General features: G+C 37.0%; 1 protein-coding gene across 2 annotated transcripts in view; it reads left to right on the top strand.

The window, feature by feature from the left end:
* atp6v0a2a (ATPase H+ transporting V0 subunit a2a) overlaps positions 1-26,993 on the top strand; it is a 40,839-nt gene that overhangs the window by 7,520 nt on the left and 6,326 nt on the right. Inside the window, exons 4-17 of one of the 2 annotated variants that reach the window (XM_056466984.1) lie at positions 886-983; positions 3,670-3,807; positions 6,546-6,643; positions 8,725-8,851; positions 9,054-9,136; positions 17,062-17,155; positions 17,339-17,551; positions 18,838-18,988; positions 19,704-19,843; positions 20,756-20,913; positions 22,199-22,289; positions 22,396-22,514; positions 24,475-24,685; positions 26,099-26,218. In XM_056466984.1, the coding sequence (XP_056322959.1) occupies positions 886-983; positions 3,670-3,807; positions 6,546-6,643; positions 8,725-8,851; positions 9,054-9,136; positions 17,062-17,155; positions 17,339-17,551; positions 18,838-18,988; positions 19,704-19,843; positions 20,756-20,913; positions 22,199-22,289; positions 22,396-22,514; positions 24,475-24,685; positions 26,099-26,218 (1,841 nt within the window). Of the gene's footprint in view, positions 1-885; positions 984-3,669; positions 3,808-6,545; positions 6,644-8,724; positions 8,852-9,053; positions 9,137-17,061; positions 17,156-17,338; positions 17,552-18,837; positions 18,989-19,703; positions 19,844-20,755; positions 20,914-22,198; positions 22,290-22,395; positions 22,515-24,474; positions 24,686-26,098; positions 26,237-26,993 lie in introns of both variants that reach the window. The other variant, XM_056466983.1, reaches the window with a different exon arrangement.

Raw genomic sequence — 26,993 nt, 5'->3', positions numbered from 1 at the left:
AGGAGTGCAATAGCAGCAAGTGCAGGATATAGGTATAAGTTATAAAGTGCTATTATAGAAAAACTATGGTGATATTTACAGGTGGATGTACTATGAACATTATATACAGGATGTATTAACTATGAAAAGACAATACATGAATATATGCAATACATGAATATATGCAGATATATGCAGATAGATATGAACATAATATGTATAAAGACAGTGGGTATGTGCAATTCAAGATGAATTAGTGCAATGTAGTGCGATGAATATGTGCAATTGTAATTGTTCAAATATTAAATAATGAATAAATAATGCAGTGTTTATGGAGAGTGTTGTTATGAGGTTATGAGGAGAGTGTAGGGGTGTATGAGAGGGGCAAAAGAGTCAGTGGGAAGCAGAGTTCAAAAGGGAGACAGCTCTAACCTGTAATATAAATACACAGGATGTATATTGTTTTATTATTTAAATATTATCTACATGTGTGTATTTATATATACATATTAAATATTCACAGAATATATTACACACATAATTTGTAAATACAAACTTTACTTTGAATGTGGCTTATCAAAACAGTATAGGTAATTGTTTGACATCACTACACTTTTCATTTTATATTAGCCCTCATATTGTACTTGATCACTGAACTTCTGTTAGGTTATTACTTTTATATAGTTTGATATATATATATATATATATTCCAATTGTTTTACTTAAATGTACTTTGGAAGATTAAAAGTAGCATAACTGTCATTTTTCTGTTTATTTTATTATTTTCTGAAGTGAGGCAAGAAACAAGCACTATTTTTGTGCATTATGACAGACTACAGAATTGAGCTCTTCTGCTGTGATCGGTCTGTTTTTAAACATTAGCTTCTTTGTTTGCTGCACCTGTAGGGTATCTGCTGAGGGAAATTAGGAAGGCTAATATTGCTGTTCCAGAGGCTGAAGTTCCTCCTGTTGCTCCTGCACCCAAAAATGTCTTGGAGATCATGGTAGGTACTGTGATGTACTGATAATGACTGTTTTAGTACACCAGGCGAGTGTGCCAAATAATTATAATCATAATTTCTGTTAATATTGGTAACCAAAAGCTAAGTTTGGCTCGAAGACTAAAAAAGGCGTTAAAAAAGCAAACCTGCTCCCTAACTGAGCCTGGTTTTTCCCCATGTTTTGTTTTTCTTTTCTATTTTGGTAGAGCTGCCCAACAGCGAATAACATCCTTTTCAGTTCGTTTCAGTTCAGTTCAATTCAAGTTTAATTGTATAGCGCTTTTCACAATGATTATTCAAAGCAGCTTTACAAAACATGCACATTATTGCATTACATTCAAATTCAGAAAAGTTAAGGTTATTGGTTACCACAACTTTAACTAGTAGCTATAGCTTTTAACAGTTAAATTTATTATATATATGCATAGTTAACCTGCAGTTATACAGTATATAGGTGATGTCCATATGTACATGTTCAATGAAGTGTATTTGTGTATTAGGTGTAATTGTTGACCACAAAGTCCTCGATGGTTAGCATCATCGGTCTTGGATTTCGTCATGTGGCACTGCACAATCTCTGTAGGCCTTATGCTTCAGCGTCAACGCTTGACAGAGGGTGTGTCTGAAGTTGGGGCTGACGCGATCATCATAGCAGCGTCAGCCAATGAAATTCATCCACAATCTACTACTGTCTGAGCTGGTGTATTTGCATAAAGCAATCTGATTGGCTGACGAGTTTGTTGGCATTTGAACATTTAAAAATTCCCAACAAGTGGTGCTGACGGATCCACAATGCAGTCTGGCAACGAATGAATGGGAAGTGTATGGGAAGTGTTGACGCTGATGGCCCATGTGAATGGGGCGTCAGAAGGGGCATCCCCAGGTGGAAATAAAGAACAATGTAAATAATTAACATAGCTGCTATTCATAATGTATTTGAACAAGATATATTAAATGTGAATGTGAAAATGAAGTGCTATAAATGAAAATAGTAGTTATATAAACATATAAAACATAGAAGTATTTCTAACAAAGTGGCTGGTGTATTAAAACAGAAAAAGTGTGTCAATACGGGTGGTTTGTCAAACCCACTCACCTGCATGGAGCACACACATGGATCCTACAGTTATGGGATGCATTGCGTGTGTGCTTTACTAAAAACATAGATCTTTAATCTTGTTTTGAACTGACAGAGAGTGTGCCTGAGCCAATGATATTATCAGGAAGGCTATTCCAGAGTTTAAGAGCCATATATGAGAAGGTGTGACCTCCATTAGCGGACTTCAATAATGACATTAATTTTGAACTAAATTATAATTGAACTAATTTAAATCAGCATCCTGTAGAACTGAATGTGTCTAATAATCAGAGCTGAGTTTCTTGATAACTGTCTTGGCTATGATCAAGGTTGCGAACGCTAATAGTTCACTTGGGATAGTTCACCCAAAACTGAAAATTCTGTCATTTTTTACTCACCCTTCACTTGTTATAAATCTTTATGAGTTTCTTTACTCTATTGAACACAAAAGTAAATGTTTTAAAGAATGCTGGTTGAAACTTATAAGGCAAGCTTTTTCCTACTATGGAAGTCAATGGTTACAGGATTTGAGCTTTCTTCAAAATATCTTCAGAAGAAATAAATAAATGGAATAAATGGATAAAGGTTTAAATGCACTTGAAGGGTGAGTAAATAGCAAGGCATTTATCATATTTGGGAGAAAATAACTTTTTAAAGGTACCATGAGTGCTCTGAAATGTGCATTTTATTTACTGTTTGACATAATCTCTACTGAAATAGGAAAAGAGGGTGCGACATAAAGTAGCTCCTCCCCTTTAAAAACAGCCAATAGCATTTTGTTTTATCACGCCTCTCCAATGAGAGTGCCTGAACTCGAGCGCAGCAAATGAGAAGTGTCTTAAAGGGGGTGGGTCATGTCAGATACTGTAGAGCATTTGATTGGTCAGATGATTTGATGAGAAATTGAAGAATGAGGTAATGTTTATATCAGTTGTATATCTTTTAAGGGCAAATATTGTCACTGGTATGAAACACGTTAACTTATAGATATCCTTCAAACTAACAGTACTCCTACTAACATCATAAAAACTATTTTAATTTCCTTTAAGTTTTGAAATGTGAAGGGTGAGTGGCTAATGACAGAATTGACAATTTTGGGTGAACTGTTCCTTTAACGTGTGTGAAACAACTTAATGTTTGTCAGAATTAAATACACATTGTATTTTTGTGCCCGTGTAAACACAACCCAAGATTCTACACCCCTAAATGAGAAATGAACTCCCTCCCATGCAGTTTTATTCAATTACAGTGTGTATATTTCTGGCTTAATGGCCGTGTGCTCAGTGGTTTGTGGTAATTGATTGTATTTGAGAGCTCCAGTTTTCAGCGCCAAGACCTAGTGTTGGTAATTGACCGTGTCAAGTTGCCGACAGTGATTGATTGTATAATGTGGTAAGAGAAAGCTCTTTGCGAATGGGGTGGGAGATTGATTATGCGTGACAGATTAATCATGCGTGGCTTTTTTAGCAATAAAATCCCATTTTAATATGACTTGTTAACATGTTAAGTGATGTTTTGGCCAGTCATGTACGGGTTTTATTGATGTTTGAGAGTGGTCTATTGGTCTTGAATGTGTAAGTCTGATGTGTTTTGCTGCTGGTGTGTTTTCAGGAGCAGCTGCAGAGGCTGGAGGTGGAGCTCAGCGAAGTGGCCAAGAATAAAGAGAAGCTGCAGAGGAACCTGCTGGAGCTGACGGAGTACACACACATGCTGAGGATCACACGCTCATTCGTGCACAGCCGCTCCAGGGTGCGTCGATCACACCGAACAGTCATTAACACACACTAATGTGGCAGCTAGCTAGTCTGTAAAAACCTGACTATGGAAAAGATGACCATGAAATTCTGAGCTTCTCTGGATTTACAATTTACAAAAAAAAAAACGAGTAAAACATAATTTTTGTCTTGTTTTACAAACTACTGCTAATGTTTTGAAGTGGCACGGTAGCTCAGTGGTTAGGCTCCGGTTTCCCCCACAGTCCAAAGACATGCGGTATAGGTGAATTGAATGGAATGAACTAAATTGGCCGTAGTGTATGAGTGTGTGTGCATGTGTATGGGTGTGAATGTGGCTGGAAGGGCATTCGCTTCGTAAAACATATTCTGGAATAGTTGGCAGTTCATTTCCCTGTGGTGACCCCTGATATTTAAGGGACTAAGCCGAAAGAAAATGAATGAATGATAACGTTTTTTCCAAATTTGAGATAGAGATTTATGTCATTTAGAGCATACAATTGTCAAAATAACAAAAAAAGATGAGACTTGTTTAGACATGAAGAGTTCGGATGCAAAAACCTCTAAATTCCATCTGAAATTTTCTCCTAAAATGAGCATTTTTTAGCCTTCTATTTTTATGTTCAGTTATTTCACTTTAAAGGCAATGAGAACTTTACACTTCATTATAAAAGTTAAATTACCGAGTTTACACACAGGAGTTTGAGAAAAAAGAAGAATTTTTGAAGAAAATATCAAGTGGCATTTAGAGGTTTCTAATTCACATGTAAACTCTTTTAGAAAATTTTATTTCAGTTAATCAGTAAATACAAATACTTGGAGAAATAACATTGATATTCAATCAAATAAAAACATTTGTTATTATCAACAAATTTATATATATATATATATATATATATATATATATATATATATATATATATATATATATATATATATATATATATTATATAATTATTAGCCCCCGTGTTCCCCACCCCCCCAATTTCTGTTTGATGGAGAGAAGATTTTTTTTCAACGCATTTCTTAATATAATAGTTTTAATAACTCATTACTAATAACTGATTTATTTTATCTTGCCATGATGGCAGTAAATAAAATTCTGCTAGATATTTTTCAAGACACTTCTATACAGCTCAAAGTGACATTTAAAGGCTTCACTAGGTTAATTAGGTTACCTAGGCAGGTTAGGGTAATTAGGCATAGGCAAGTTATTGTATAACGATGGTTTGTTCTGTAGACTATGGAAAAAAATATAGCTTAAAGGGGCTAATTATTTGGACCTAGTAATTTTAGTTTTTTTTAATAAAACAAATAAGACTTTCTGTAGAAGAAAAAATATTATCAGACATACTGTGAAAATTTCTTTGCTCTGTTAAACATTGTTTGGGAAATATTTAAAAAAGAAAAATAAACTCAAAGGGGGGCTAATAGTTCTGACTTCAACTGTATGTAGTGCTCAGCACCCCATTTTGAAAATGAATATTTTTATCCATTTCTCAGTGAATATAGGCAATGTATTTTAGTGCATTTAAACAGAACAGATTTATTAAACAAATATATTTCGTAAAATAATATTTTAGTCACCAAATATATTGAAAGATAATACAATTAAATTCAAGCAAAATATTGCAAAATGGTTTTTTTAAATACAACGTACAAAATTTCAACTAAATCTTTCAATTTTGTTTTTAAATTTGTATGTAATATTTTTCTATAACATATAAATGTTGGTGTACTTGTTTTTTGGACTGTATTGTAAGTCATTTTGTTAGATAAGCTCCAGATTTGGCTTCAGTACTGACTAATCTAATGTATATGCACAAATATAATATCGTATAGCTTTCTATTAAAAATATGAATGTAAAGGATAGATTTGTGAGGTGTGCACTTGTATATGCTGAGTATTTATATATATATATATTTAATATATTATTTAAAATATTTTTGAAACTATTTAAATTAGGAAGAAATTTTAGCATACCCTTATAGAGTAAATCATAAATCAGCATTTTATTCAAACACATACCTGCTGTAGTAAATGCAGTAAAACCAGAGATAATAAGAAGTTTATGCTGATCTCTTTATTTTCTGCCAAATTTGAAAATAACCCTTTTGTTTGAGGAAGGTGATGAATTTCTGTGATATTCTTTGATCAGAAATATGTTAAACCATAATATTTATAAAGTGCAGAGGGGTAAAACTTTGCATATTTGTATCAAATTACAAAAGGGACATTTAATAAAAAAAATTGCCTACCTTTCTTGTTTCTAATTCTTTTGTTAAAAAATATCAAAACATAGGTAATATAACTTTTCATTATCATTCGATGTTTAAAAATGTACTTTGACTAATATATATATATATATAGTGTTCATACAAATTTTTTATTATATTTAAAATTATTAAAAATGGTTAAAACCCATTAGATATGAAGGTTTATAATAAATCATTACAAAATATCTAAATCATAACTATAAGCATTTTGGTGCTGCACTATGATCTTTAAATAGATTATTTTAAAATGCCATCAAATGATTCTTATTCTAAATATGCCTGAAATTCTGTTTTCGCTATATAAGCTCATAACATTACACTGGATAACATTTTAGTGAGTGTCTTAGTAAATCAAGACAAATGTATATTGGTCATGGTCAAAAAAACAAGGACACATTCTAATGTACAGAGTACTAAAATGAAAGCAGTATTACACTTTCACACTGTTTTTCACTCGCATGTGTGTGTCTTGTTTAGCATGAAGCCTTGGGCCCTCAGTATGAAGAGTTTCCGTCTTTGGAGACTGAATCAGTGACAGGCTGCACCAGTATGCAGAGATTGGGTGCCAAACTCGGGTAAGTCACAAACACACTCTCACTCATCATAATACATTCTAGTGTTGTTCAGCCTAAATGTGTTTTCCTTTATATTTATTACCGGCAGTAATGTTTTAACTTTCTATAAGTTAGGTTTCTTCTATAATACTGACATCAGAATTAGGAATTGTGGAATTATTTAGAGCACTTAATGGTACAATTTTTAAGAAAATTATCCATTTTGGGGAAGCTACTCTAAAACTACCCTGCTAAAAAGTAGCTAGTTACATTGAAAATACTTTATTACAAATAAGTGAATAAGGGTTAATGAGAAATGTTTTAGGCAAAATATTTGCTAGTTCAAACAATGATGTCAAAAACTAATATTTTATAGTATTAAAATATTTCAGATTGTTAAAGTGCAACAAATTTAGGATTCATATAAAATAATGTAATTAAAAATTAGGTTAAACAGTAGCATTTAAAAAAAAAACCTGTGTGACAGGTTTTGCATTTTGGCAATAAATTATATTAATTTTCTCTTATAATATTCTTACTTCGTGCTAATTGTCAGTTGTTAGAATACTTGATGAATTAAAATTCAACTTGAAAACGAATGTGTTTTCGAAATAACATAAAACAGTGAGATAGATGTGTGATATACCTAATGATGGCTGTACTACACTATTTTAGGGTCCATTCACACATCTTTGTGTCTAAAATCGTCCAATAAAACAATTGTCATGCCAACTTGCTAATCTAAACAGAAGCTCACATGTCTTGCCCAACCTCTAAGTGCTCCACTGGAATGTAAATATTATGCATTCTGTGTGAATGGCACCTAAAGCACAAATTTTACTCTGTAAGAAAGTGCCGTCTGCTTCAGATAGCAAAATAGATTATAGCAACTGTCAGACTTAAGGATGGGCCGGTATAAGATTTTGACAGTATAATAAACTTAGAGAAAAGTATCACGGCATTGTGATTACTGCTCTAAAATATGTTCTTTTTAAATATCTGCTTTAAAATTCGAACAAAATATTGAACAAAATATATATGATTTTATAAAACATTTAAAATATTTTGCAACAGTAAACATGTCAGACTAAATAATTCGAAATGAATCACTATCTTCATTAGTAGATGTCTTTAGAACTTAAAAAGGCTTTGGATATCTTTGGTTTCTTTGGATATAAGGTGTACAAGTGATTTGTTTTTCAAATGTTTGCCAAATCCTGGGCTGCTGGAGATACTGTTGCTCTAAAAAAAATAATAATGTAGTCTTTGACAACACTTTAAAAAAACAACATTTTATATAAACCACAGGAACGGTATAACAGAAAATATTAGCGGTTTTAAAACTGTGAATTTTTCAAACCACAATAAACCTTGAAACCAGTTATCATCCCACACCTAGTCAAGCTACATTGCTGTTAGATAAAAAAGTAGTAGCTACTGAAAAACACCCTGAGAATTACATAGGGAAAAACAAGGAAAACTATTTTTTTTTATAAAGCCTTCACTTTTATTTTTCATTTCTGTGCCACTAAAAAATTTGGCAGAACAAGTGGAAATCTGAACAACTGGTCTGACTGGACCAGTAGTAAAAATTTATCAACATTGAGCTGTGCTTGAGCTTTTAACTCTGGCAAATGAAGACATTAAAACATGTGTAAATATTGTAATTTAAACTAGTATTGTAGCAAATTTTCCCAATGGTATCAAAAATGTTATCAAGTATCAGTACTTTTTAAGGTATCGTATTGTATGGTATAGTTTATTTTAGAGTATTGTTTTAGGGTATCGTTTTTTGGTGTATCTGTTTTTAAGGTATCGTATTGTAAGATATTGTTTATTTTAGGTTATCATTTTTGTGGGTTTAGTTTTTAAGTGTATTATTTTTTAAGGTACCTTATGTTAGGGTATTGTTTTTTTAGTGTATGGTTTTTTTGAGGTATCTTATTGTAAGGTATCATTTTTTAGGGTATCATTTTAAAGAATAATTTTTTAGAGTATCGTTTTTTCAAGGTATCATATGAAGTGTCATCACAACACTAGTCCATGTTTTCACAGATCTTTCATGTTTTCATCTGACTGTTTTCTGTGTGTGTGTGCTGCAGGTTTGTCTCAGGCTTGATCCAGCGGGTGAAGGTGGAGGCGTTTGAGCGCATGCTGTGGCGAGTCTGTAAAGGTTACACCATCCTCAGCTACGCAGAAGTGGACGAGAGCCTGGCTGATCTCGACACAGTAGGCAAACCTCAGAAATATTATGTTTTCGATTGGCCATTCAAGTGGTTTATCAGAATGTGCTGGATTGTTCAATCACAGCTGTGTGTTTGTTTCACAGTTTCAGATGATGGCCGTCTGCCGCAGCGAGAGCGTGTTAATGTATTCAGATGGATGATTCGCTCTGTTTATAGAGGCTCTCTGTTGTGTTTGTGTGCTTCAGGGGGAGATCAGGAAGAATGTGGTGTTTCTTATCTCCTTTTGGGGCGATCAGATTGGGCAGAAGGTGCAAAAGATTTGTGACTGGTGAGTAAAGGCTTTAATGAAGACAGTATTCGTCATATTTGTCGGTTTTTTGGGGAAGAACTTTTTTATGTTGAATCCACTTAAATTTGTAGGAATGATTGAGTTAACTTAATTGCGTTGTGTTGGAAAAACTTGAAGGAATTGTGTGGAAGCCAGCATTTTTTTTCAGTGCGAAAATAAAAATTAAGCCATCATTTATTCTTCCTAATATGGGTTTAAACCTGTATAAGTTCATCATACAAAAGAAGATATTTTGAAGAATGCTGGTGTTACGGTGTTAGTTCAGTAGAATGTAATCTCTAACAGCGAAAACGCCCCTGGCGATTACAACAGACTACAGGAAGTAATCCCAAGTAGAGACAACACCGCTGGCGATCACAACAACTGGTAACTTTGAGTAGAAAGAAACTCAAATAGGTTTTGAGCAAGGGAAGGTTGATTAAGTGATGACAGAATTTTCAATTTTGGGTGAAATCCCTTTAAAGCAGTTGTTCTCAAACTGGGGGTCGTGACCCCTGCAGGGGTCGCAGAATAATTTCAGGGGGTCGCGAGAGTGATTTAAAAATTGTGTAATTTTCAGTGATTATAATAAATATTTTTCAGTATTACAAATGAAAGCTAATATTTTTAGATTTATTAAAAGATATTACTGATTAATAAAGTATTTAGGACACATTCAGGCAGAATGCATCTTTGTACTTGGAACGCAGCGCTCAGGAACAGTTTAAAACTTGTCATGTCAACTTGCCGCAGTACACAAAGCCTTCAACGACTTGCCCCGCCTTCGCGCTCTTCTTATTGGCCCACTGCTCTAAGAACTGAACACGAATGATTGGTTAAAATCAGCTGTCAATCACTCAGTCAACGCCTCCTGTCTTCAGGTGACAGGAGCTACAACCGCGAAAATTTAAAGCGCTGAAGATGAGAATGAAAACAACACTGACAGATTTTGTCTTAGAAACACCTAAAGCTACAAATAATGGCACATTTGATTACTGATCATGTGGTGAATGTTAATCCACCATCTACACTTATTGAAGAGTAGATAAAAGACTTCCATTGGCTATGTCCGCTATGAAAATAACTAAAGCATTAACTGTAAAGTCTGTGGGACGGAATTTTCAGGTAACTGTTTGCCACATCTACACATTTTAAGCACGAGAGGTTCGGTTTAATCCTTCATTTAATTGCCAGATGCTGTCAGCTGTGCAAGTGGCAGATATATGTAAAATTTAATACCACGTACACCATCACAAAAGGGCTTGCGCTGACTAAGATTAAACTAATATTGCAGCTTATGAAAAGACCGGTATTGCTAATAAAATGACGTATGCAAATAATAAGGTATATGTCAAAAGCATCTGTGCAAAATCAGACACCATCTGTGAGAACACAGCACAGTTGTCATTAACAGATTCACTAATGAATTCATGTCAAGCAGTGCATGCAGGGCCGGTGAGCGGTCCGTCCGTGATATCTTTTGATCACTCAATTATGTTATAAAAATGTATTTTCTTGTGATAACAGGATTTCATTGAGACATATTTTCCTCACGCATGAATATATATATTTTTTGCTTGTTAGTTTTGATCAGTGATTTCAAATGCAATAAATCTGTTTATAAAACTTGTAGTAACATAGCGATAAATGGTGCGCCTACATTTTTTAAGTTAGGAAAACCAGTACTACCAAGCAAAAATGTTAATTTCGAGCCCTGTAATGTATAGTAAATACAGTTAAAACATTGTGAACAGCTTAAAAAAAGCTATTTTTATTGTTTGTATATGCTTTGGTAGTGGGGGGTCGCGAGTTCTTGACGATCTTACATTGGGGGTCGCTGGTTTAAAGGTTTAACAACTGCTTTAAAGGTTGTTCAGGATCACACAAACTTTATGTATTTTACAAATATATATTTATTATTTGTGAATGAATATTAACATGATATTTGTAAAAACAATAAATACTACATGCAAATACAATATAAAATGTATTGTTTTGCAAATTTTTTTTTAAATCTATTTATTTATATATTTTAATTGGTTAAAACCCTAATAAATCAACATGAACACAAATAGTATTTAAAATTTTTGTTCCAGGTCTTTTCAGCATCATAAACACTGACCCAATTTGTCAGTGACTCAAAAATAGACTCAACATTTTAGGATGACACTAACGAATTGAAGTATAAGGTCTGTTGACTATATATAATAACCTATATATAATAATAACTAATTTAATTTACTTATTGTCACGGATTGGTCAGGCTCTCACGATCCCCACTCACGAAGATCACCATCACCTGACTTCTAATGAGCACACAGCTGCATCACATTCACGAGCACCAGATAAAAGCACAGCACTCCAGTCGCTCATTGTCCGGGCACGTCTCGACGAAAGCGGACAACTGAGCGACCACTCAGCGTAGTCATCCTCAGCTAAAACAAACGCTTTACTTACCTGTTCTCTTTGTATTCCTCCTAGTCTTCCTGGTCCACCCGAATCGTCCTGTCTTCCAGTCCTTCCAAGTCTGTGTCATCCTCTGTCAGCTGTATCTGGTGTGTGCTGTCCATCCTCGTGTATTCCTGTTACCCAGCCACGGAGGAAAAGACCCCAACATCATTCCTGATCCTCCTGGCTATCCTTCATGTGCTCCTTGTTGTCATTTAATAAACACCCTAACGTTTCCTTACCTCTGTCTCCTGTCCGCTTCATAACAGAAGCCCGGACCAATAACGACGACAACATGAGCACCCCCGATCACTTTCAAGAGCTGGTGGACCAGTTGAAGCGGATTCTACAGCCACCAGCTCCACTTTCCAACGCACCACCAGCACCGAGCACTTCCGCCTCCACAGTTTCTTCTTCGGCCCTTCCTTCCAGTCCCATGGCCCGACCAGCGCCCTACTCAGGCGGAGCGGGGGAGTGCAATGGTTTTCTGTTACAATGTTCCCTCATATTCGAAATGCAACCTTCTCTATATCCCACAGATAAGTCAAAGATCGCCTACATCGTATCACTACTCTCTGGGCCTGCACTTAAATGGGCTGAGACGATCTGGAACCAAGCCGGGCCGGTCATGAATTCCATCACTACCTTCACGGAGTATTTCAAAGAGGTGTTTGGACGTTCTGATGGGGAAGTAGCCGCTGGAGAGCAGCTGTATCATCTAAAGCAAGGTACTCTATCTACACAGGAATATGCTCTCCGGTTTCGCACTCTAGCAGCTGCAAGTGGATGGAATGAGAGATCGTTGTTGACCACGTACCGGCTCGGCTTGGAACCCACTCTCCGAATCCAGCTGGCCACATTAGATGATACTATGGGTCTGGAGAGATTCATCCAACATTCTCTCCGATGTTCCGATCGTCTCCGTTCCTATCAACAGGACACCATCACCCCCTCGTCTGCACTCCTCCAATCGCCTGAGTCAACAGCCTCTCCAGAACCAGAACCCATGATAATAGAGTCTGGAAGACTGACATCAGCGGAACGACAGAGGAGGCTGACCCGGGGTCTGTGTCTATACTGCGGTGTCAGTGGACACACCCGTATGGAGTGTCCCCTTCGTCCCATTCGGACTTCAGTGAGTGTATTCAGTACGAATATTGAACAATGTAAACCACTTACTACCACCGTACAAATAACTACTGCCTCTATTTCTCTCCTTGTCACAGCCCTCATCGACTCCGGGTCAGCAGGGAACTTCATCTCCCAATCCCTCTGTCGTCAACTCCACCTACGTACTGAGGCGTCCTCGCATATATACCAGATACAACCGATAACCCAGTGCACTCGATCTTCGACCCGTATCCATCGACAATGCGAAGACATCCTTCTTCAAGTGGGGTTGTTACATCAAGAGAGGATTCAATTTCTGGTTCTGGAGGGTGCAAATATGGACATCATTCTAGGGCGCCCGTGGCTGGTGAAGCACGATCCCATCATCTCTTGGGGCACAGGAGAGATAAAGAAATGGGGATCTGGATGTACACCTACCTGTTTTCCAAATCTCCCTCTTCAAGGTCGGAACCCCCATTTCTTTGTTTACAACATCGGTCGAGAGTCCTCCTGAGAAGCAGTCTATCCACATTCCTAAGGAGTACAGCTCCTTTCATGATGTCTTCTGCCCCAAGAGAGCTTCCCAGCTACCGCCGCATCGGCCATGGGACTGCGCGATCGACCTAGTTCCAGATGCCCAGTTGCCAAGAGGTAGGATCTACCCGCTCTCGCTTCCAGAGAATCAGGCAATGGAAGATTACATAAGGGAGGCTCTGAGTCAGGGGTACATACGTCACTCAAAATCACCAGCCGCCTCAAGCTTCTTCTTTGTGGCCAAGAAGGACGGAGGGCTGCGTCCATGCATCGACTACAGGGTCCTAAATAACGGTACAGTAAAATACCGATATCCCCTTCCTCTGGTACCAGCCGCTTTGGAACAGCTCCGAGAAGCTAAAGTCTTCACTAAATTGGACCTCCGCAGCGCGTATAATCTGATAAGAATACGTGAGGGGGACCAATGGAAGACAGCATTCGTGACCCCTACTGGCCACTATGAATATGAGGTCATGCCTTACGGTCTGGTCAACGCCCCCTCCGTATTCCAAAACTTCATTCATGAAGTCCTCCGGGAGTTTCTTCACCACTTTGTAATAGTGTACATAGATGACATCCTCATTTACTCCCGGAGTGAGGCCGAACATCGCCAACACGTTGCGGAGGTCCTACACACATTGAGAGAACATCACCTCTACCTCAAAGCGGAGAAATGCTCATTCCACCAGAAGTCGATTCATTTCTTGGGATACATCATTGACCAAACCGGTATACGTATGGATGGGAAGAAAATTGAGGCTGTTCTATCCTGGTCAGAACCCACTTCCATTAAGGAGCTCCAGAGGTTTCTTGGGTTTGCTAACTTTTATAGACGGTTTATCAAGGACTACAGCAGGATTACATCACCTCTCACTAATCTCCTCAAGGGTAAACCCAAAGGACTGGAGTGGACCAAAGAAGCAGCCGCAGCCTTCCGCCTTCTTAAGAAGGAGTTCACAAGGGCCCCACTCCTGACTCATCCTGACCCAAATCTTCCTTTCGTGGTGGAAGTGGACGCATCCACCACCGGCGTCGGGGCAGTATTATCCCAACATCATGATACACCGCCCCGACTGCATCCCTGTGCCTATTTCTCTCGGAAGTTGAGCCCGGCGGAGCAGAATTACAGCATAGGAGACAGGGAGCTTCTAGCAATCAAGCTAGCCTTGGAGGAGTGGCGTCACTGGTTGGAGGGAGCCAAACATCCGTTCCAGGTGATCACAGATCACAAAAACCTCCAATATATCAAAGAGGCCAAGAGACTATGTCCACGTCAAGCCAGATGGTCACTTTTCTTCTCACGTTTTGATTTCTCCATTTCCTATCGTCCAGGACCCAAGAATCTAAGAGCAGACGCTCTCTCTCGTTTACACGAGCATCACGATCATGAAGAACTCCCAACGAAGATTCTTCCCGAACACATCTCCATTTGTCCGATCACCTGGAACGCTCCTCCAGTCGTTGCCACTCCGGAAGCCCCTGCTCCGCCGGGATGCCCTCCTCATCGGCAGTTCATACCACCTGAACACCGGGTAGATCTGATCCACTCCTTACATACCTCGCTAGGCACTGGACATCCAGGGATCAACAATACTCTCTCGCTAGTATCCCAACGATTCTGGTGGCCAAACATGGCAAGGGATGTGAGGCAATATGTTCAGGGCTGTAAGGACTGTGCCCAATCCAAGAGCCCACGTCATCTACCCGCTGGAAAGCTCCATCCCTTGCCGATTCCGAACCGTCCCTGGTCACACCTAGGAGTGGACTTTATCACTGACCTTCCCTCGTCAGAAGGTAATACCTGTATTCTAGTCATCGTAGATAGATTCTCAAAGTTTGTCAAACTAATCCCTCTGAAAGGTCTTCCCACAGCCTTTGAAACAGCCGACAATATCTTTAATCAAGTCTTCAGGTCATTTGGTATTCCAGAAGATATTGTGTCGGACAGAGGTCCACAGTTCATCTCACGTCTATGGAAAGCCTTCTTCAAGCTCCTAGGTGTGGCCGTCAGCCTCTCTTCTGGATATCATCCCCAAACCAACGGGCAGACAGAGAGGAAGATTCAGGAGGTGGGACGGTTCCTGAGGACCTTCTGCAGTGGTCACCAGAGCTCCTGGAGCCAGTATTTGGGCTGGGCAGAATATGCCCAAAATTCACTGCGGCAACCCTCCACCGGACTCACGCCATTCCAGTGCGTCCTGGGCTTCCAACCACCGCTCTTTCCCTGGGATGGCGAACCATCTGATGTCCCCGCAGTGGATCACTGGTTCCGGGAGAGCGAGAGAGTCTGGGACGAGGCTCATCAACATCTGCAGAGGGCAGTCCGTCGAAGCAAGGTAACCGCCGATAGAAGAAGGTCTGAAGAACCCAGATACACACCCGGACAAAAGGTGTGGCTATCCACCCGGGACATACGCATGCGACTGCCCTCTCGCAAGTTAAGTCCCCGATTTGTTGGTCCCTTCACCATCGTGGAACAGGTTAACCCCGTCACCTACAAACTACAATTACCCTCTCACTACCGTATTCACCCTACATTCCACGTATCACTCCTGAAACCCTATCACGATCCTGTTCTTCCCTCCACAGAGCCTGACCACGAAGAGGAACCCCCTCCTCCACTGCTCCTAGAAGAAGGAGCCGTCTACGCAGTGAAGGAGATCTTGCGTTCCCGACGTCGTGGTGGCCAGTTGGAGTACCTGGTGGACTGGGAAGGGTACGGCCCCGAAGAAAGGACATGGGTTCCCAGAGCTGATATTCTCGATCCTAGTCTCATGGTGGAGTTTCATGAGAGCCACCCTGAGTTCCCAGCGCCTAGAGGCAGAGGGAGACCACCACGGCGTCGGAGGTGTCGGCCCTCAGGAGCGGGCCCTGGGGAGGGGGGGTACTGTCACGGATTGGTCAGGCTCTCACGATCCCCACTCACGAAGATCACCATCACCTGACTTCTAATGAGCACACAGCTGCATCACATTCACGAGCACCAGATAAAAGCACAGCACTCCAGTCGCTCATTGTCCGGGCACGTCTCGACGAAAGCGGACAACTGAGCGACCACTCAGCGTAGTCATCCTCAGCTAAAACAAACGCTTTACTTACCTGTTCTCTTTGTATTCCTCCTAGTCTTCCTGGTCCACCCGAATCGTCCTGTCTTCCAGTCCTTCCAAGTCTGTGTCATCCTCTGTCAGCTGTATCTGGTGTGTGCTGTCCATCCTCGTGTATTCCTGTTACCCAGCCACGGAGGAAAAGACCCCAACATCATTCCTGATCCTCCTGGCTATCCTTCATGTGCTCCTTGTTGTCATTTAATAAACACCCTAACGTTTCCTTACCTCTGTCTCCTGTCCGCTTCATAACACTTATATAGTAACTAGTTTAATTACGCATTTATAATAACAGATTTTTTTTATATTTGCCATGATGACAGTACATAATATTTTACTAGATATTTTTTAAGATACTAGTGTTCAGCTTAAAGTGACATTTAAAGGCTTAACTAGGTTAATCAGGTTAACTAGGGTAATTAGACAAGTTAGTAAATAACAGTGGTTTTGTTGTGTAGCCAATTGAAAAAAATATTGCTTAAGAGGGCTAATAATATTGACCTTAAAATGTTTTTTACAATTAAAAACTGCTTTTATTACTGTCAAAATAAAATAAATAAGAACATTATTATCTGTGTTCAAATACTGGGAAAAACTCATTGCTCTGATAAACATCATTTGGGAAATATTTGGGAAAAATAATTCACAAGGAGGGCTAAAAATTCTGACTTCAATTATATATCGTAGAAAACAGCAGTCACGTTTAGTTTTTCTGTATGATTTTTGCAGTTACCACTGTCATATTTACCCTCATCCTGAGACAGATGAGGAAAGAGCCGATGTTATGGACAGCCTGAGGACTCGCATTCAAGACCTACACAACGTATGTCTTCTGCTTTCCTCAGCCCCGTTAGTGCCTCCTTGGGGAGCTTTTTGTTATTGAACTCTGCTATTGGTTTGTCCTCAGCTAAAAAATGCTGACGTTATCGAATTCACTAGAGAAACCACTTAATCATGTGAGCCTGCGCTGTCATAATTAAATGTTAATGAAGCTGTCTTTGGTTAGGTTTTGCACCGCACTGAAGATTACTTGAAGCAGGTCTTGCATAAAGCTTCAGAGTCTGCGCAGTCGTGGGTGCTGCAGGTGAAGAAGATGAAGGCCATTTATCACATCCTCAACCTCTGCAGCTTCGATGTCACAAATAAGTGTCTCATTGCTGAAGTGTGGTGTCCTGTCAGTGACCTGGCCAACCTGCGGCGGGCGCTCGAGGAGGGGTCGGTGAGTAACAGGGGTATAGATTTTAAACTAATTACTGAAGTAGGAGAAGCCATTGAGAAGGATTGATGCGCCTACTAGAGCAGGAGGGTTCAGTCTTTTTGATGACACAGACTATCTGTATAGATTAAAATGTAACTTATACTGTAAAAATTTTTTATTATAAATGTAAAATAAATACATATATGTTTTTTTAAATGTATGTTTTCATTTATAAAAATAGAAATTTATATTTTATAATGTAAAAAAGAATACTAATTTTGGTTTATTTGTTTTTGTCTTAGTCGCATTTTTTACATTTCTTATCATTTATTTACTTAAACTTTAATATGTTCATTATATTGCAATTATTAAAGCAATTTATTTTATTCATTTTTTACTTTATCTACTATTTATTTGCATATTTTAGTCAAATTTATTTTACTGATTGTAATTAATTTTGTTTTTATTAGTTTGTTTTGTCAACTTTTATTCATGCATTCATTTGAATCAATTGTTTGATCATTTCTTTCCTTTTTAATATGTTCATTGTATTGAAATTATTATAATAATTTTATTTATTTTAAATATTTTTACTCTGTGTTCCCCTTTATATATCTTAAAGAAAATACTTTAAGTGTTATTTTGTCCTTGTTATTCTATTTATTAATTCTATATTAATTGTCTTTATTTTTAAAGGGTTCTTATTCTGTCTTAAAGGGATAGTTCACTCAAAAATTTCTCACCATTTAATCATATTCAAGTGGTTCCAAACTTTTTTGAATTTCTTTCCTCTTTTAAACGCAAAACCAGATATTCTGAAGAATGTTGGGAAAAAAGCAGCCAGTGACATCCATTGCAGGAAAAAAAAAATACTGTGGATGTTAATGGCTGTTTTTCCAACATTCTTTAGTATATCATCCTTTGTGTTCAACAGAAGAATGAAACTGAAACAGATTTTGAACTAGTGGAGGATGAATAAATGATGAAAGAATTTTCATTTTTGGGTGAACTGTCCCTTTAAAATCCTCACCTTGTTCATTTTGCATATAAATTTAAAAAATATCTGTCTGTAAAATACATTTGACTGTGGATAAAATCACATTTTACTAAGTTGCTTTTAACAGTTTAAATGTTAAATGTTTTGGTTTCACCTAACTAGCATTTGCTCTGTTCTGACCAGCAGATGTCAGCAATGTGTAGCTTAACGATTGAATCTTTTTGCAAAGCAGCTGACTCAATTGGTTCAAAGTTTTTTAAAAAGCTTTGTGCTTAGCTGTAACTGCAGCCTCTTTCATTTTTTTTGATAGAGAAAAGGAGATGCTACAGTCCCATCTTTTGTGAACCGTATCCCGAGCAGCGACACTCCACCAACACTTTTGAGGAGCAACAAGTTTACCTCAGGCTTTCAGAGTATAGTGGAAGCCTATGGAGTGGGCGACTATAGAGAGGTCAGCCCGGGTGAGTGCAACAGTTATTATCAGCTGGATAAAGGCTTACACTGAAAATTTAAGCAGTGCTTTGTTTAAAGTGTATGAATGTTCGTGCTGTTTTTATTTTTCAATATAAACAAGCATATAATAGCAACCGGTAGCTGTAGGGCTCAATAAAAGTGGTCTGTCAGAAATTATAATAAAAATGCAAAACTATAAAATCTTATTGAAATTTAAAATACCTGTTTTCTGTTTGAATATATTTTAAAAATGTCACTTTTAAAGGGATAGTTCACCTAAAAACACAAATCTGTCATTATATACTCAACTTGTTCCAAACCTGTTTGTGTTTCTTTCTTCTGTTGAGCACAAATGAAGATATTTTGAAGAATGTTGAAAACTGGTAGCCATTGGTTTTGTAGTATTTTTCCCACCTATTATGGATGTCAATGGCTACTGGTTTCTGACATTCTTTAAAATATCTTGTTTTACGTTCAACAGATAAAGAAAGGCACTCATAAAATTTTGGAACCATATGAAAGTGAGTAAAGTTTTGCACAAATTTTCAGAAATCATCCTAATGTTATTATCGATTTAATGTGTTCCTGCTGAATAAAATTATTTATTTCTTTTCTAAAAAGTCATACCCACTCTAAACATTTTAACAGTAGTTTAGTGTCTGGAACAGACTGTTACCGTTCAGGTCAATTTTGTGTTCATTTATTTCTTATTTGTATTTACAGCTCCATTTACCATCATCACTTTCCCCTTTCTGTTTGCGGTGATGTTCGGAGATCTTGGTCATGGTTCGGTCTTGACGCTCTTTGCTTTGTGGATGGTGTTGACTGAGAAAGATCACACAAGGAGACGACCAGGAAATGAGGTCAGATCATAGACTGTAATAAAAAGCGGGCGTAGTGTCCGTGACTTCACCTGTGGCTCTCTGAAGAGCGCAAAAGTAGCTTCCAGTAGGTGGAGCCAACTATCGCCATCTTGTCAGTGCATCACCATGCTGACAGTCACCATCACTCTTCCTGAAGAAGAGTGCTTTGTTTTTTCTTTGGGTAAACACTTCATTAAACATGACTCGTTTGTGATCTGGCCACATGTGCTTGGTTGTATACTTTATTAATAATGTGGTTTAATGCATTCTTATGATGTGACCTGATGGCAAGCAGCAGATACATGTCACTAAAATGACCGTGTCCTCAACTCAATTATGCAGAATTTTAAGGCTTAATATAAATTAAATGGATGAGTTGTAAAAAAATAGGCTATGTACTATAATATTAGCTATATACACTAAAACCATTTTTTTGTACTAGGCTGTAAGCACAATTTCATGCTGTAAAGTTGAGCATTTTAACATGAGAGTCTATAGGGATTTACTCCCATTTGGAGCCAGCCTCTAGTCGGCAGTCGATGAATTGCAGTTTCTGTCACTTCCGTATTCGTTTCACAAGGGAGAGCGAGAAGTTGTGATTTTTTGACTTAAAGGGACAGTTCAACAGAAAAAGAGAACTTACCTTTCACTCCTGCTCAAGTTTCTTTCTTCTGTCAAACACAAAAGATGATATATGATGAATGTTGCCAATAACAGTGAAAGTAGGAAACAAAATATTAAGGAAGTGAATTTCTACATATTTTAAAAATAATATTCTTTAAAATATATTCATTTGTGTTACAACACATTCATATATCCTGTCTCTACTTTTTTATGGATTGAAAGCACAAAACAAATACATTTTGTAATCTTTTTTCCACTTTTTTCATCACATTTTTTTTGTCTGTTCAGATCTGGATGACATTTTTTGACGGGCGGTACATCATACTGATGATGGGCTTGTTCTCCATATACACTGGGCTCATTTATAATGACTGTTTCTCCAAATCCCTCAACATCTTTGGCTCAGCCTGGAGCGTCAAGGCCATGTTCACAGAACAAGAGTGGACGTAAGACAAAATTCACATATCTTACAAAAAAACATTTGTTTTTACATTTGTTTGCAATGTATGACTATAAAACATGGCATTTCAAAGTATATTTTGATGTTGTTTTACATTTATAGTAACATTATCTGATTGGATTACGTTTGGATTATATTTAGATTACTTTTGTGCTTACCCTTATTTGATGTCACATATAGAGAAGTAGGATAATAATATAATATTTTGACAGACACAAAGAACACATGCAAACTAGAAAAAGTCATCCTAGACCACTGTCTACCCCCTTTTTCTCTAAAATAATAGGTCAACCATAGTAATATGTAATTTAAATGTTAGTCAGTGCAGATTTCTTTTGCTTTTGTGCTTGTTCTATCTCTGATTTGGAATGTGTAACAAAAACTGTTTTATAGTATAAACTCTGATTATAGTGATTAAAACTTACTTAATGCTCCATTGTTGCTCTCTGAGAGTTCCTGGACCTAAGTTTGGGATCCTACCATACACAAAAATCAAAGTAGGTTTTGGTCTTTTGGTTTTTAGTTTTAGAGTAATAGCGCAACCAACTGGTAGCATAAAATATGTCACTTAAAACTGATTTTAAGGGGCTTTCACAGTAGCACTTTTTGTTTACAATTTGTTTTATTTAAATGAACTGAACACTTTTAATCTGAAGTGGGCTGCAAATCATACTCTAATATTAGTCTGGCTTCTAAAATTCGTTATTAGTTCGTTTATTACGTGAAATCAGTTGTGCTAAATCACAGAAGTGAGCAGCTAAATTGTGAACAAATTGGTCAAACTCGTCCAGAGATAAACGGCTGCATTTTCAATCTTAAAACCAAGAAGTTTCCAAGAGCACACAGAAATCCCTCTTGAGCAGTTCTGACTGCTCCTTTCAAATATCATTCTTCCCAACATGGATGATAATTCGTTTTGCAGTCTTGTGCTTTTTCAAAATTTTCTTAAGTTCTTTGTTTACATCCGAAACTGTTGCATGAGGGAAGCAGTATGTCATTGTAGTTCTGCTTTTAAAATTCCTGATTATTGAATCTCCAACAATCAGTGTCCTTATCTCGGCTGGAATTGGTGCAGGCAATTCAACCTTGTGTGACAGCAACCTAAAATACACCTCTTATATTTACTTACTTGAATGCACATTGCCACAATGCATTACTTTCCTAGAGTCTCGCGATGGACCATGGTGGTTCATTTTTGCATATTTGCATATTCTAAAATAATCATTCAAATCATTGCAAATGATGGTTTTCCTTGTTTTTCCACTGTATAGAAATGAAACTCTACGATCAAATATGTTACTCACCTTGAATCCCAATGTTTCGGGTGTTTTCTCTGGGCCGTATCCTTTGGGCATTGATCCAGTGAGTACACACACACACTCTCTCTCTAAAATGATGTGTTCGGCTCAGAGTCATGGACTGGTGTTGTTTACTGAAGTTTGATTAGTTGTGTTCAATTGACCTGTAGATCTGGAACATGGCCGTGAACCGCCTGACCTTCCTCAACTCCTACAAGATGAAGATGTCTGTGATCATCGGCGTCGTCCACATGAGCTTCGGTGTGGTGCTCAGCGTCTTCAACCACTTGTGAGTGAGCAACAGTTCATCTCATTGATTATTATATTAATAAATAAATAAATATATATTGCACACAGGGGTTTTAAGACTGGTTCAGGGACTCGAGGGCTGTTATTTATTTTATTTGACTTTTTATAATAGTTTTCATTTTCCTTCAGCTTAGTCCCTATTTCAGAGGTCGCCACAGCGGAATGAACCACCAACTATTTCAGCATATGTTTTACGCAGCGAATACCCTTCCAGCCACAACCCAGTACCAGGAAACACCCATACACACTAATTCACACACATACACTACGTCCAATTTAGTTTATTCAATTCACCTATACTGCACATATTTGGACCCGGAGGAAACCCACACGAACATGGAGAGAACATGCAAACTCCACTCAGAAATGCCAACTGGCCCAGCCGGGACTCGAACCAGCGACCTTCTTACTGTTAGGTTACAGTGCTAACCACTGAGCCACCGTGCCACCTATAATAGTTTTAGTTTTGTATGTTTTTTTGCATAATTTTTAGTTACATTTGTATTTTTTTGTATAATTTTATTAGTGTTTTTACTGCTTATTTATTTTCTATTTAAGATTTGTTAGTTTGGGTACCACATCAGCTCATACCAAATAAAATAATAAAATTGAGAAATGTTAGACAGAAATGTGAGAAAGCAAGATAATTATTGTGTGTGTGTGTGTGTGTGTGCGTGTGTGCGTGTGTGTGCGTGTGTGTGTGTGTGTGTGTGTGTGTGTGTGTGTGTGTGTGTGTGTGTGTGTGTGTGTGTGTGTGCGTGTGTGTGCGTGTGTGCGTGTGTGTGTGTGTGTGTGTGTGTGTGTTTTGGTTTAGTTAACAATAATAACCCAGTTTCAATGAGAGGGTGTATCTGTTGTCCTATTTATTTATTTATAAATTAAAAGGTGAAGTCAATTCTGTTTACATATTTATAAATATTTACTCTTTTTTTATACTACTTATTTTAATATGCAAATTGAAATGTGTTTGTTTTGCACAATACAATTTCTTTCAACATTATTTTAAAAATCATTAGACTAATCCTGATGAATATATGAAAATACAAACCAGATTTGCAAATAGTGTTATTGCTAATTATTCTTTTTCAATTATATTATATTTTTTGGCTTCCACTTATATTAGTTTGCTTAGATTTTAATTCCAAACTGTTGTGCACAACATAACTAGGCCTTTTTTATATTTTAAATAAGTATCAGTTTTTATTTTTCCAGTTAAAGGGATAGTTCACTTAATATTTAATAATAATTTATATACTTAATATTTATTATGTATACTTTATTTTATATTATATATAGACGTTCATTATGGAGTTTGCATGTTCTCCCCATGTTTTCATGGGTTTCCTCCGGGTGCTCCCCCACAGTCCAAAGACATGTGCTATAGTTGAATTGAATAAACTAAATTGGCCGTAGTGTATGAGTGTGTGTGAATGGGTATGTATGGATTTTTCCCAGTACTGGGTTGCAGCTGGAAGGGCATCCGCTGTGTAAAACATATGCTGGATAAGTTGCTGGTTCATTCCACTGTGGTGACCCCTGATGAATAAAGGAACTAAGCCAAAGGAAATAAATAAATAAATGAATACATTCATTATATATTAATTATATATATATATATATATATATATATATATATATATATATATATATATATATATATATATATATATATATATATATACACATATTAATTAATATACTTAATACTTTGCCATCAAATGGTGCCAGACTTTATTTATTTTGGCTGAACTATGCCTTTAATATACTTATCAGAAGATCTGTATGATGCACACCATTTTAATAAATAAATAAATGAATAGCAGAAGAGAGTCAGTAAATATATTCACACCCAATACCTCTCTGCATTAAGCCTTTCTTTGCTCCTCTCCAAATTCTCCTTTCTTTCTCTAAAAAAATCCATCTTTTCTGTGTCTCTCCAGGCACTTCCGACAGAAGTATAAGATCTATCTCCTCTTTCTTCCTGAGCTGCTCTTTCTGCTTTGCCTCTTTGGGTACTTGGTCTTCATGATCTTTTATAAATGGCTGGCGTACTCAGCACGAGACTCACAGCTGGCACCGAGTATCCTCATCCACTTCATCAACATGTTCCTAATGCAAGCCAATGCCACCTCACCTCTTTATTCCGGCCAGGTGTGTGATTGTGTAATGTGTGTGTGTGCTCTTCATTGTGTGAGCGTGCGTTCTGCACTGCATCGTTGACACTAATAAAGTGACAGAGGTTAGCAATGTAAGGTTATTGAGAAGATGTAGATTTGGTGACAATGTGAGCTTGAAAAGGAGAGAGATTATTCAAGTATAACACCTACTGGAAATTTTTAACAGTTCAGGAGGAACTAAAATGAGTAGCAGCTATCTTAGAGTAGAAGTCATATGGATTGCTCTTAGTGAATGGTAACATTAGTTTAAAAATGTGATTATTATCATCATTTTTTCCTTCACAGAAGTTGGAAATTGGTTAATGTGAGCACAGAATATCATTAAAGCCATGTGTATTTGATGTGGGGTATTATGTAAATAATGAGCAGCTGTGGGCCTAGAAAAGCTCCCTGGGGTACACTTTCCTTCTTATGAATAGTATAGTATAGTATAGTATAGTATAGTATAGTATAGTATAGTATAGTATAGTATAGTATAGTATAGTTCATTCATTCATTGATTCATTTTCTTTTCGTCTTAGTCCCTTTATTAATCTGGGGTCGCCATAGCGTAATGAACCGCCAACTTATCCAGAATATGTTTTACGCAGTGGATGCCCTTCCAGCTGTAACCCATCACTGTGAAACAGTATAGTATAGTATAGTATAGTATAGTATAGTATAGTATAGTATAGTATAGTATGGGATAGTTCATTCATTAATTTTCTTTTCACCTTAGTCCCTGTATTACTCTGGGGTCGCCACAGCGGAATGAACCGCCAACTTATCCAGTATATGTTTTACGCAGTGGATGCCCTTACAGCTGCAAACCATCACTGAGAAATAGTATAGTATAGTATAGTATAGTATAGTATAGTATAGTATAGTATAGTATAGTATAGTATAGTATAGTATAGTATAGAATAGTATAGTGTAGTGTAGTATAGTATAGTGTATTATAGTGTAGTATTGTATTGTATAGTATCGTATCATTTAGTATAGTATAGTACAGTATTGCATAGTATAGTATAGTTCATTCATTCATTTTCTTTTCATCTTAGTCCCTTTATTAATCTGTGGTCACCATAGCGTAATGAACCGCCAACTTATCCAGCATATGTTTTACGCAGCTGCAACTCATCACTGACAAACAGTATAGTATAGTATAGTATAGTATAGTATAGTATAGTATAGTATAGTATAGTATAGTATAGTATAGTATAGTATAGTATAGTATAGTATAGTATAGTATAGTATAGTATAGTATAGTATAGTATAGTAATTCTGCACTGAGATGTAGAACTGTGTGCCAGAGAGATAAAAATGAAAACCAAGAAATAACATCACCAGAAATAATCACAGCAGAAAGCCGGTGATATCTGTGTTTGTGTTCATGTTCTTGTAACAGATGGGACTGCAGGTGTTTCTGGTGGTGGTGGCGCTGCTGTCGGTGCCAGTGCTGCTGCTTGGCAAACCTCTGTATCTGTACTGGCTGCATCACGGCGGGAAGAGTCTGGGGATCCACAGGGTGTGTCTGTGTTCTTGTGTATGTATGTGTTTGTATCTGATGTTTAGTCATCACATGGTGCGTTCAGAAATGAGCAGGGCTGTGGATGGGGAATAAAATTAAATACTTAAAATTGTGTTTTAATCATGAATTATGGAAAAAGAAATATTGTTTAATCATGATTAATCTTGAGTGATCACTTGATAGGAAAATATAATCACAGTTAATCATGATTTCTAACACTCAACATGAAAGATTGTCATGATTAATCATGATTAATTGCAATTACTCAACTCAGTGTAGAATTGAATCATTGAATCAATGAATCATTTTAGTAAATTAATTTATTTGTTTAGCGTGTTACTGAGTACTATAATATTGTTAATGATTTTATGGAAATTCGCCGATTTTTGTACTTTCTTAGTGTTATTATAATGCACGTGTGTATATATATATATATATATATATATATATATATATATATATATATATATAGTTGAAGTCAGAATTATTAGCCCCCCTGTTTATTTTTTTACCTAATTTTTGTTTAACGGGGAGAAGATTTTTTTCAACACAGTTCTAAACATAATCGTTTTAATAACTCATTTTTAATAACTGATTTATTTTATCTTTGCCAAGACAGTAAATAAAATTTTACTAGATAGTTTTCAAGACACTTCTATACAGCTTAAAGTGACATTTAAAGGCTTAACTAGGTTAATTAGGTTAACTAGGCAGGTTAGGGTAATTAGGCAAGTTATTGTTTAAAGATGTTTTGTTCCGTAGACTATCGAAA

The sequence above is a fragment of the Danio aesculapii genome, chromosome 10 (genome assembly GCF_903798145.1).
Source record: "Danio aesculapii chromosome 10, fDanAes4.1, whole genome shotgun sequence".
Taxonomy (NCBI): domain Eukaryota; kingdom Metazoa; phylum Chordata; class Actinopteri; order Cypriniformes; family Danionidae; genus Danio; species Danio aesculapii.
Note: the sequence above shows the minus strand (reverse complement) of the source record. Positions and strands in the feature narration are given on the sequence as shown.